The sequence below is a fragment of the Narcine bancroftii genome, chromosome 4, assembly GCF_036971445.1.
Source record: "Narcine bancroftii isolate sNarBan1 chromosome 4, sNarBan1.hap1, whole genome shotgun sequence".
NCBI classification, from domain to species: Eukaryota; Metazoa; Chordata; class Chondrichthyes; order Torpediniformes; family Narcinidae; genus Narcine; species Narcine bancroftii.
The window spans coordinates 103,195,707-103,208,161 of NC_091472.1; the positions used below are offsets into that span (position 1 = coordinate 103,195,707).

Consider the following 12,455-nt stretch of genomic DNA (forward strand, 5'->3'; position numbering starts at 1 on the left):
CCCTTCTGTGGGGCGCGGTCGCCCTCCCTTCTGTGGGGCGCGGTCGCCCTCCCTTCTGTGGGGCGCGGTCGCCCTCCCTTCTGTGGGGCGCGGTCGCCCTCCCTTCTGTGGGGCGCGGTCGCCCTCCCTTCTGTGGGGCGCGGTCGCCCTCCCTTCTGTGGGGCGCGGTCGCCCTCCCTTCTGTGGGGCGCGGTCGCCCTCCCTTCTGTGGGGCGCGGTCGCCCTCCCTTCTGTGGGGCGCGGTCGCCCTCCCTTCTGTGGGGCGCGGTCGCCCTCCCTTCTGTGGGGCGCGGTCGCCCTCCCTTCTGTGGGGCGCGGTCGCCCTCCCTTCTGTGGGGCGCGGTCGCCCTCCCTTCTGTGGGGCGCGGTCGCCCTCCCTTCTGTGGGGCGCGGTCGCCCTCCCTTCTGTGGGGCGCGGTCGCCCTCCCTTCTGTGGGGCGCGGTCGCCCTCCCTTCTGTGGGGCGCGGTCGCCCTCCCTTCTGTGGGGCGCGGTCGCCCTCCCTTCTGTGGGGCGCGGTCGCCCTCCCTTCTGTGGGGCGCGGTCGCCCTCCCTTCTGTGGGGCGCGGTCGCCCTCCCTTCTGTGGGGCGCGGTCGCCCTCCCTTCTGTGGGGCGCGGTCGCCCTCCCTTCTGTGGGGCGCGGTCGCCCTCCCTTCTGTGGGGCGCGGTCGCCCTCCCTTCTGTGGGGCGCGGTCGCCCTCCCTTCTGTGGGGCGCGGTCGCCCTCCCTTCTGTGGGGCGCGGTCGCCCTCCCTTCTGTGGGGCGCGGTCGCCCTCCCTTCTGTGGGGCGCGGTCGCCCTCCCTTCTGTGGGGCGCGGTCGCCCTCCCTTCTGTGGGGCGCGGTCGCCCTCCCTTCTGTGGGGCGCGGTCGCCCTCCCTTCTGTGGGGCGCGGTCGCCCTCCCTTCTGTGGGGCGCGGTCGCCCTCCCTTCTGTGGGGCGCGGTCGCCCTCCCTTCTGTGGGGCGCGGTCGCCCTCCCTTCTGTGGGGCGCGGTCGCCCTCCCTTCTGTGGGGCGCGGTCGCCCTCCCTTCTGTGGGGCGCGGTCGCCCTCCCTTCTGTGGGGCGCGGTCGCCCTCCCTTCTGTGGGGCGCGGTCGCCCTCCCTTCTGTGGGGCGCGGTCGCCCTCCCTTCTGTGGGGCGCGGTCGCCCTCCCTTCTGTGGGGCGCGGTCGCCCTCCCTTCTGTGGGGCGCGGTCGCCCTCCCTTCTGTGGGGCGCGGTCGCCCTCCCTTCTGTGGGGCGCGGTCGCCCTCCCTTCTGTGGGGCGCGGTCGCCCTCCCTTCTGTGGGGCGCGGTCGCCCTCCCTTCTGTGGGGCGCGGTCGCCCTCCCTTCTGTGGGGCGCGGTCGCCCTCCCTTCTGTGGGGCGCGGTCGCCCTCCCTTCTGTGGGGCGCGGTCGCCCTCCCTTCTGTGGGGCGCGGTCGCCCTCCCTTCTGTGGGGCGCGGTCGCCCTCCCTTCTGTGGGGCGCGGTCGCCCTCCCTTCTGTGGGGCGCGGTCGCCCTCCCTTCTGTGGGGCGCGGTCGCCCTCCCTTCTGTGGGGCGCGGTCGCCCTCCCTTCTGTGGGGCGCGGTCGCCCTCCCTTCTGTGGGGCGCGGTCGCCCTCCCTTCTGTGGGGCGCGGTCGCCCTCCCTTCTGTGGGGCGCGGTCGCCCTCCCTTCTGTGGGGCGCGGTCGCCCTCCCTTCTGTGGGGCGCGGTCGCCCTCCCTTCTGTGGGGCGCGGTCGCCCTCCCTTCTGTGGGGCGCGGTCGCCCTCCCTTCTGTGGGGCGCGGTCGCCCTCCCTTCTGTGGGGCGCGGTCGCCCTCCCTTCTGTGGGGCGCGGTCGCCCTCCCTTCTGTGGGGCGCGGTCGCCCTCCCTTCTGTGGGGCGCGGTCGCCCTCCCTTCTGTGGGGCGCGGTCGCCCTCCCTTCTGTGGGGCGCGGTCGCCCTCCCTTCTGTGGGGCGCGGTCGCCCTCCCTTCTGTGGGGCGCGGTCGCCCTCCCTTCTGTGGGGCGCGGTCGCCCTCCCTTCTAAACACATGTAGTGGCCAGAAATGAACAAACACATCCTCTGACCCCTGACTGGGGTTGGGGGGGGTGGTGAGGTGGAACGGGAACTTTCCATTAAAACAACAATACTTCCCCATACAAAATCTCCATCAAAAATGAAGAAAAAATGGAGAGTACCCCCTCTTTTTATACATCAAAATTCATTTCAGCCAGTCCTCTTGTACGTAAGTTTGAAACTTGGATGAGTCTTTAACATATTCTTCGGCCTGAGCAGAATTGGTGAAAAACACATTCTGTTGATCTGGCAGGAATATTTTCAAGGTGCAGGATAGCGAAGAACAAGTCTATAACCTTTATCGTATAAAGCCTTCTTGACCGGGTTAAACTCTTTTCAAACGAGCTTGACTCAAATCAGGATAAAATAAAATCTTGTTTCCTTTATAATTCAAAGGTCCACATTTTGTCGCTCTTTTCATCGCTAAGCCAAATATCTTCTCTCTATCTTAATAATTTAAAAATCTCTTCAAAATGGAACGAGGTCTCTGATTTGGACCCAGTTTTGGTCTAAGAGCTCTATGGGCTCTCTCAATCAAGATCTTCAAAATTATTTTGTCCGTCTATTTCGGTATCCATTCTTTGAAAAACTGAATTGTCTTGAGCTTTACTTTCAGACATTCCGAAAATTTTAAGATTATTCCTTCTGGTGTCATTTTCCAAAATATCAACTTTCTCAAGCAAATTTTCATTCATAGAAAGCAAGGCAGGAGTTGAATCTTCATTAACATTTGACCTTTCTGCAATATGTTGTACTTCTTCATGGTCAATTTGAATTTTCTCTTCCAATTTATCAACCCTTTGTGAAACATTATTTATCAATTCTGACCTGCTTTAGTTCTATACTTAAAAATTTAAAGTTACTTTCCAAAGCATCTGAAAGTTTATCAATTTTGGTCTCATTTTTTATTGTCTTTCCCTTGCCTTTAAACTCTTCTTCTGTACTTGTCTCTTCTTTTTCACTTGGAGAGTTGTTGGTGTCCTCTTCCATGTTGAAAATGTCTCCCTTTTGCTCGGTAACTGACACACTGGAGTGGCCCTTTAAAGGTTGTGGAGAATTTTTGTTTCAAACTTTTTTCTTTTGCAGTGTGCATGTGCGGTACAGTTTTACTTTTTTCACTGGTGCCATCTTTGCAATATTCCACGGGGATGGCTCCGGAGAACAGTCCTTCACCAGGGCTGTCTCCAGTGGGTCTGGATCAAATTTCAACGGTCCAAATTCTCTCTCCTTACTGACATCCAGTTTTTCTTTTGGTGTGGTCTTTAAAACTTGACCACACTGAAATGGGCCCTTTGGCCTACAGAATCTGTGCTGACCATCAAGCACAACATTCTCACTTTACTGTCCCCACACTCCCTTCAACTCTCTCCATATTCCAGTGGCCACTAAATCTCTAGCATGAGGGCCAATTTACAGGAGCTAATTGAGCTACTAATGTTCATCCTGTTGGGATGTGAAGGGAAAATGAAGCATATGGGGAAACCTGTGTGATCATAGGGAAAATTCCACACAGGCAGCGGGCATTGAGAGTAATTATTGCTCTGACTCTGTTGTGATGATGGATGGTCCTGATGTGTGATGATGGATGGTCCTGATGTGTGATGATGGATGGTCCTGATGTGTGATGATGGATGGTCCTGATGTGTGATGATGGATGGTCCTGATGTGTGATGATGGATGGTCCTGATGTGTGATGATGGATGGTCCTGATGTGTGATGATGGATGGTCCTGATGTGTGATGATGGATGGTCCTGATGTGTGATGATGGATGGTCCTGATGTGTGATGATGGATGGTCCTGATGTGTGATGATGGATGGTCCTGATGTGTGATGATGGATGGTCCTGATGTGTGATGATGGATGGTCCTGATGTGTGATGATGGATGGTCCTGATGTGTGATGATGGATGGTCCTGATGTGTGATGATGGATGGTCCTGATGTGTGATGATGGATGGTCCTGATGTGTGATGATGGATGGTCCTGATGTGTGATGATGGATGGTCCTGATGTGTGATGATGGATGGTCCTGATGTGTGATGATGGATGGTCCTGATGTGTGATGATGGATGGTCCTGATGTGTGATGATGGATGGTCCTGATGTGTGATGATGGATGGTCCTGATGTGTGATGATGGATGGTCCTGATGTGTGATGATGGATGGTCCTGATGTGTGATGATGGATGGTCCTGATGTGTGATGATGGATGGTCCTGATGTGTGATGATGGATGGTCCTGATGTGTGATGATGGATGGTCCTGATGTGTGATGATGGATGGTCCTGATGTGATCTGGGACTTGTGCACCCACCTATTTGCAGTAAATGGGAAAATGAGACCCTTCCACCCCATAAGATCCAGACTTCAGAGAATTCAGCCCATTGAGTCTGTTCCATCATTCAAATCATGGCTGATGTATTTTTCCTTTCTACCCCTTTCTCCTGCCTTCTTCCCATAACCTTTGACACATTTACTAATCAAGAACTTATCAACCTCTGCTTTAAATATACTCCAATGACTTGGCCTCCACAGCCATCTGTGCAACAAATCCCAACGATTACCACCCTCTGGCTGAAGAAATGTCTCCTCTGTTTTAAAGGAACGTGAAGACATGTCAGTGTCTCTACTTTCTCAGGAGTTTGCGTAGGTTTGGTATGACATCGAAAACCTTGGTAAACATCTTCAGATGAATATGTAGGGGAAAGTCTACTGACCAGCCACAATATGGCCTGGTATGGGGGAATCTATACCTCTGAGAGAAAAGCCCTGTAAAAGGTAGTGGACATGGCCCAGTATATCATAGGCAAAACTCTTCTCACCATCGATAACATCAGTAGCAATTATCAAGGATCCCCACCACCCAGGACATGCACTGTTCTCATTGCTGCCAGCAGGAAAGTGGTGTAGGTAGCATAGAACTCATACCACTGGCTCAGGGATAGTTGTGACCTCCTCCTTCATCAGACTCCATTAGATACTCATTTAAGGGTTCTTGTTTTACACATTATTTATTACAGAATTTTTTTTCTGTATTTGCACGTCTGTTTACAATTCTTGCTTTTTTGATATCTCTCTTTATTTACATATTGCATACAGTTGACAGTAGGAATTCTGCTTGGCCCACAGGAGAAAGAATCTGGGGGTTGTATGTGATGTCATGTATGTACTCTGACAATAAATTTGAACTTTAGCTTTCATTGGAATGTGATACAAAATGTGAAAGAAAAGTTTGTTTTTCTGCCCGTGTAGTTGGTCACGAAGGAGGAGTTTAAAATGATGGAAGAGCTTGGAATTGTGCGGGGTTCCAACTGTCCTTGGACTTCCCCCTTGCTCATGATACCAAAGGCAGCAGGAGGGTGGAGGCCATGTAGTAACTACCACTGCCTCAATGAGGCCACCACATCGGACAGGTGTCCTGTGCCACATATACAGGATTTCACCGCGAGCCTACAGGGGGCGCAGATATTCTCGAAGGTTGACCTCGTCTGAGGCTATCATCAGATCCCAGTCCACCCTGAGGGCATCCCTAAAACAGCTATCATCATCATCCCCTTTGGGCTGTTTGAGTTCCTAAGAATGCATTTTGGCACAAAAATGGAGCTCTGACCTCCCAGAGGCTGATGGACGTGGTGGGCCGGGACCTCGCGTTCATTTATCTAGATGACATCCTGATAGCCAGCCACAATTTCAAGGAACACACGGCCCATCTAAGACAATTGTGTGCTCACCTGAGTGACTTTAGCCTAACAATCAATCCAGCCAAATGTCAGTTCAGGTTAGAAACAATAGACTTCCTGGATGACAGAATTAACCAACATGGAGCGACACCCCTGGCTGAAGGTAGAGTCAGTCAGGCACTTCACCAAACTCCACTTGGTGAAGGGCCTCCAGTAATTTGCTGGTATGATCAATTTCTACCACCACTTCATACCGGCGGCAGCCCGCATCATGCGTCTCCTGTTCACCCTAATGACAGGGAAGGAAAAAGAGGTCACCTGGAACAGGGAAGCTTCGGAGGCATTCCAGAAGGGAAAAGAAGCACTGGCCAATGCCATGCTTCTGGCACACCCCAGGCCAGATGCCCGACCACCCTCCCAGTAGATGCTTCCAACTCAGCAGTCAGGGGTGTATGCAAGCAGTTGATCGAGGGGCAGTGACAGCACCTGGCTTTCTTTTGCAGACTCCTCTGGTCTGAACTTAAAAACAATGCCTTTGACCGCAAACTCTTGGCACTGTTCCTTGCGGTCTGACACTTTAGTTACCTTTTGGAGGGGAGGCAATTTAAGGTTTTCACAGACCACAAGCTATTAACCTTCACATTCAATAAAGTGTCGGACCCATGGTCGGCCAGGCAGCAGAGGCATCTGCCCTACATGTCTGAGTTCACCACAGACATTCAACATAATGCTGGGAAAGCCAACATGGAGGCCGATACATTGTTACAGCTAGCGATCCAATCCATTCAGACCCTGTCCCTGGTCTAAATTACATGTCCCTGGCCAAGGCACAACAGGCAGACTCTGAGATTCCTGCATGCAGGACGGCGGTTTTAGGGCTCAAGATAGAGGATGTCACCATCGACCCAGGTACCCAGACGCTCCTTTGTTACGTATCCACCAGCAAACCCCGTCCCGTCATACCAGCAACCTGGAGACCTCAGGTTTTCGACGTGGTGCATAACCTGGCACACCTGGCTATTAGGACCACTATCAAGATGGTACCTGCTAGGTTTGTTTGGCATGGCCTCTGAAAACAGGTCAGTCAATGAGCCATGACCTGTACGCTCTGCCAGGTGTCGAAGGGACCGACACACGTCAAGGCACCCCCCCCCCCCCCCAACCTTTGAGCCAGCACAATGAAGGTTCAGCCACAACCACGTAGACATTGTAGAACTGCTGCTGGTCTCCTGGGGGAGCAAGATACCTTTTGATAATGGTCGATTACTTAATGAGATGGCCAGAAGCAGTCCCACTGGCAGACACAACAACTGAGGCCCGCACCAAAGCCTTGATCAACACCTGGATGGCACAGAACACATGACTTCAGACAGGGATGCGCAATTCACTTCGGGGCTCTGGACAGCACTGGATAACCTTCTGGGAACCCAACTCCACCACAGCACCGCACACCACAGCATATCACCCCCAGGCCAACATGGGGGAGCAGTTCCACAGACACCTGAAGGTGGCGGTTCAAGGGACCGCATTGGGCGGACGTACTATCGTGGGACCTCCTGGGGATTTGCACGGCACCAAAAGAGGACTTCAACATCTCAGCGTTGCAAATGGTATATGGCGTGCCCTTAGTCTTCCCGGGGGGAGTTCTTGGCCACTGCCAGGTCCCAAAAGAACTGCCAGTGGCGACGTTGGAAAAAATTGAGGGAACGACTTGGCACTCTAGCCCCGACACAGCCTTTGCCACATAGCCAATCCAAAACATTCAATCCCCCAAACTTTTAAAGACATGCAAATATGTCTTTGTGCGACAGGGAGCACAGGATGCCTCGGCAGTGACCATACGAGGGGGCCTTACGGAGTGACCAGACAAGGGATCCACATGCATGCTGGACATTGGCGGTAGGGAGGAGACATTCATTATCGACTGCCTCAAACCAGCACACCTGGTCACTAGCTAACCGGTCACCACTCAATCCCTGGGACGCAGTGGCAGGCTGCCAAAATGAAAGGACAGCGTCTGGATCGCTGGTTCTTGGGGTGGAGGGGGATGGTGGTGTTCATGTAGTAGCCTGCTACCTGGGAGGCAATCCAATACATAAAATGGCGGGCAAACATGGCGATCTCACAATGCCTGGGTGGGCTAATGGCCTTTCTTCCCGGCCGATAGCTCGCGTGGCGGGAAACAGCGAACACTGGCAAGAATACCGACCAAATAGCTGTCGGCACGCCAGTGTTGTCACTTCTGCCGACGATGGTGGGAAAACCGGGCCCAGTGGCAGGAAGCTGGGCCTATATAAGCAAGAGCAAGGAGGGCAATAAAAGTAGTCTTGACTACAGTCACATTGAGTGTGTGTCATTTATCTGCTCTTGGCTGCAGCGCTCGCTACAATGTTTCAATAGTGGAGAATTTTTAGTTAATGGTCAGTGCAGTAAAAGGAAGAACAAGAAGCTGTGAGCTGTTTCAGGGGAGGGAAATGTTAGTATAGTGCCTTCAAAATTGATTTGATTGAAAGTAATAATTGCTGTAAAAGACTTTTTCAGTGTTTATTGTTGGTGATTTACTGTGAAGATGTTTAAAAATATTGTTGAAATTGACTGAATATTAATTTTGTGTTCCTCCCTTGTTCTAGGCAAATAATACTGAATTGTAAAGCACAATTGTTAGCTCTGAAGAAATTGGAACCTAGTTTTCATCCAAGACTGGCCATTGTGCAGGTAGGTTTTAAGATATCTGTATACAAGACACAGATGTTCTTTGTTTTGTCTTTCTGATGAGGAATCTGCAAATGAGTTCTGAGTTTCCTTTGATGTGAACTCTTATCTGAGAGAGTACTGCAGATGATTACATTCTAGCTATGAGGCAGTTTTGCTTATTACCATTGCTGGGGAGTCTGCTAATATTCAGCATCTGAATAGTGTTTACATGAAAGTTCTGCTTCCATTTCCCATCCTTGGTTTTCATTGATTGACCAACTTGCTAGTAGGACTAACAGTCAACAGTGCAGGCGTTGAAACTGGAATCGTGGACAAGGGTGTCAGTTGTCCATTGCCGAAGGATCTTAGTGCACCAGTTGGATTGTTGGATTAATAACCGTTTTCCTTACCCAGACTTTATTTTCAAATGATATTCAAATTCCCTAAGTGAGATTACTAGTTGCGAGTAAACAACGACAGGACTCACATAATAGAATATCTGGCGATAACCTGTGGAAAGTAGCAAATGCCTGAAGCCACCTGAGATTAGATGAGCTTGTTCTTTGAAGATTTCAAATCCAATTTGCCCGAATCTGTTCAAATCACAAAAGTGTTGGAGAAATTCGACAGGTCAAGCAGCGTTCTTTATGGAGCAAAGATACCAACTTTTCGGGCCTGAGCCCTTTATCAAATTATGAGCAAAAAGCAGGAGGATGCCTTTGGAAAGTGGTGGGAGGACAGACATTGGCATGGGAGTGAGGTGGAGAATTGAAATGGTTGGCCTCTGGGAGGTGAGTGCTCTTGTAGAAGAAGCGAAAGTGGTCAACGAAACGATCTTCCAATCTGCATCCGGTCTCACCGATGTCGAGGAGGCCTCAACAGGAGCACCAGATGGAGTAGGTTCACAAATGAAGCTGCTTCACCTGGAAGGACTGTTTGGAGCTCTGATTGATGGTGAGGGATGAGATGTGGGCACTCGTGTACTATTTCCTGTAGTCACAGGCATAGGACCCAAGGGGGCGACTAGTGGGAAGGGAATGAGTTGACAAGGGAGTGGTCCCTGCGGAAGGTGGAGAGGGGAAGAAGTGTCTTGTGGTGGCTTCATGTTGGTGGCGGGACAGAATTTTGAGAAGTAAGAGCTGATTTTGATGAATGGTACTGAAACAGCCGATATATGAATGACTAGGAATGCAAGGTGCAGTTGGAAAACCACCAGATGGCACCAAGGCTGGATATGGAACAGTGAGGACGTGGATCCAATGGTAGAAAGACTTCAAGTTCATTATCATCTGACTCTATGTATACAACCATATGAAAGTGTTTCTCTCGACCACACCATCAACAGTGTGTTGATAACAGACTTGTTTTTATTTTATGTTGATTGAGGGAACCAATGATTTCAACTGTGGTTTTGCTGTGTTAGTGAAAATTGGATTGCGTTTTTATGAATCAGATTGATCTCCTTCCTGTTGCTTCACTGGCCTATAATCATGAAATCAAATTACTCTGGTTTTACTGTGCATGTTTTCTGATGGGTGATACAAAATGTAAGAATATTCTGTTGGAACTCCCAGTTTCCCAGTTACTAAAAGGGTGGTTGTTTCTTTCCTCATAGACTGGTGATGGTGAAATGTCAGAAGTAAAGAAGATGGCAGAAGAGGTGAGTTTTCTTGCATAGGTAATGGTGCATGAACCCCACATGTTTAGATGATAAAGGATTTTTAACTTTAATTTCCATTTATCCCTAAATGAGCACATTGTCTAAACAATGTAACATCCTTGCTCAGTGCAGGAGATCATTCAATCAATCTTGGTTGTGGTGGACTTTTAAAAGTGGAGTTTTATTTTGGTCTTGCTCTATCATAGATATCCCCTTCCTTCTACCCATTTCTCTCCCACTGGATGTAAGCTTTGGATTCCCCCTTTTCAAGCTATTTTAAAGAGTCTCAGACCTGAAACATTGATTCATTTCTGGTTTCCACAGATGCTGCCTGACTTAGAGGTTTTCTATTATTTTAAGTTTTTATTAGATTTTCAGCATCTGCCATTTTGATTTTTCTAGTCCTAATTCCTACTGCTTTTCAGTTTGTTTTAAGTATCCACATTTGCATCCACCTCTCTTTCAAGTTGTACATGTCAAATGTGCACATCTGTGCATTGGGGAAAAAAAAATTGTTCCCCCTTGTTCTTTCATGAGGTAGGATTCTGTTTGAAAATTTCTCCCCAACTTCCCATTGAATCACATTCATTTATTATGTCTAAACTTGTCTTTCCCCATCTGTTTAACTCATTAACAAGGCAAAATATTCATAAATTACTGGGTTTATTTCAAGGAATTTAAACTGTGAGATGGTTAAGTTGGGTGAGGATATTTGTACTATACAAATTGAAAAATCTTGGGTAACATGGGAAGATCGAAGATGGTACAGGAACTGGGAGGTTCCAACCATAAAATATTGGAAAGTGGAGGGTTTTATTTTAATTTGAGGGATGAGAATGTCCATTTTAAATTGTGAATTTTTTGGAGTAAAGTGGATGAAAATGCATCCCGTGTGTGAAAATTAATAAATAAGGGTGTTTGGTCTACTTGGTTAGACTCAGGAAGTTGCTTCCACAGGTCAAGTAGAAACTTGCTTCCTGCAGAAAATAAATAGGCGAGAATGTGCTGAAAATGTGAGATGGGATAAATAGTCTTGAGTAAAATATCTTTGTCCCATAACCATCTTAAAATATGACACTCTCTTTTAAATGAATTTTAAATTGATCATTCTTCATGACTGAAATTGGTCTTTGAGAAATCTTTTCTGGGGCAGGTGCCAAACCCCTGTCTTCAGGATTTTGTTGATTCAATTCCCTGAAGTATTGAAACTTGTTGGGGAAAACAAAGGTGACTTGTTCCCAGGGGCACAACTGATAATGCTGCTGTCAGCCAGCTCCAGTGATCATAGCTTGATCTTGACTTCTGGTGCTGTCCTGCTGGACTTTTTCCCTGTGACCACATCGGATTCCTCTGGGTGCCCCAGTTTCTACCCACATCCTGACAATGTGCAGGATTGGTAGATTAATTGGCCACTGGTAATTGTCCCCAGTGTCCAGGTGAGTTGAAGGACTGCATCACTTCATACAAGCTGGAGATATCACACAGCTTTCCATGCTTGGGACGATTGTCCCATAGTGATGCTGAGATTTTCACCTACTTCAGGCTGAAGTCTTTCTGCTCTTTCACCAAAGCAGATGTTCTGCTGGAGAACTTGTCCCCAAACTTTCGTGGAGTATTTTGATTGGATTTGATGTTTATTTTGGAATGCGCCAAGAGTTCTTTCTATTTGACATGTGAAACCCTGGTATGTGGTGCAGTGTTTTTGGACTTACTTAACTCTCAGTTCACGGGACCAGGCAGAACTGGGTCAGTTCTTTCTATGCCAGCATGCTGCTTTTCTTGGCAAAGGACTGCATGAGAGATGGTGACCAGTTACTCCAGTATCTGGATAAGTGTTGCCCCACTGCAGAATTGATGTGCCCTGGGTTTGGAGTCTATCTTTGTTCTGGGGAGACAGAATCTACAGAAGTCAGCAGTCCAAATATCTCTTTCCTTGGATTTCAGTCATTTGTTCAAGTATATTCTCGCGTGTATGAGCTAAGTGAAAAGAACAGAACAAGGGCAGCATTATATTTTTCATGAGGTTCGTCCAGGGTATGATGGCAGTATATGGTAACTTTGAGGTTCATTGGCATCCAGTGATCGTTGGGGGAGAGGGTGAGCTTTCCTGGACCAATGCGTGAATGTTATCATGCAGGAAGCTCGTCAGTGCCTCTTCTTTTCAGGAGTTTATGGTATGTCATCGGAAACCTTGGCAAACCTCTACAGATGTGCAGTGGAATGTGTACTGACCAGCTGCAGCACAGCCTAGTTTGAGCGGAAAGCCCACAAAAGGTAGTGGACACACCTCAGAACATTACAGGCAAAACTCTCCCCACCATCGAGAAAATCTTCAAGGAACACTGTCAGTGGAGAGCAGCAACAAACATCAAGGATTTGCACCATG

The 12,455-nt window shown here is 49.4% G+C and overlaps 1 protein-coding gene across 4 annotated transcripts in view; it reads left to right on the forward strand.

The window, feature by feature from the left end:
- The window catches only part of mthfd1l (methylenetetrahydrofolate dehydrogenase (NADP+ dependent) 1 like), a 198,225-nt gene that overhangs the window by 14,290 nt on the left and 171,480 nt on the right, over positions 1-12,455 (forward strand). For 3 of the 4 annotated variants that reach the window (XR_011355972.1, XM_069932267.1, XM_069932269.1), the window contains exons 2-3: positions 8,346-8,430; positions 10,025-10,069. Coding sequence is in view for 3 of the 4 variants with exons in the window: in XM_069932267.1 (XP_069788368.1) it covers positions 8,346-8,430; positions 10,025-10,069 (130 nt within the window). In the remaining variant the exon portion in view is untranslated. Of the gene's footprint in view, positions 1-8,153; positions 8,192-8,345; positions 8,431-10,024; positions 10,070-12,455 lie in introns of those variants that run through there. The other variant, XM_069932270.1, reaches the window with a different exon arrangement.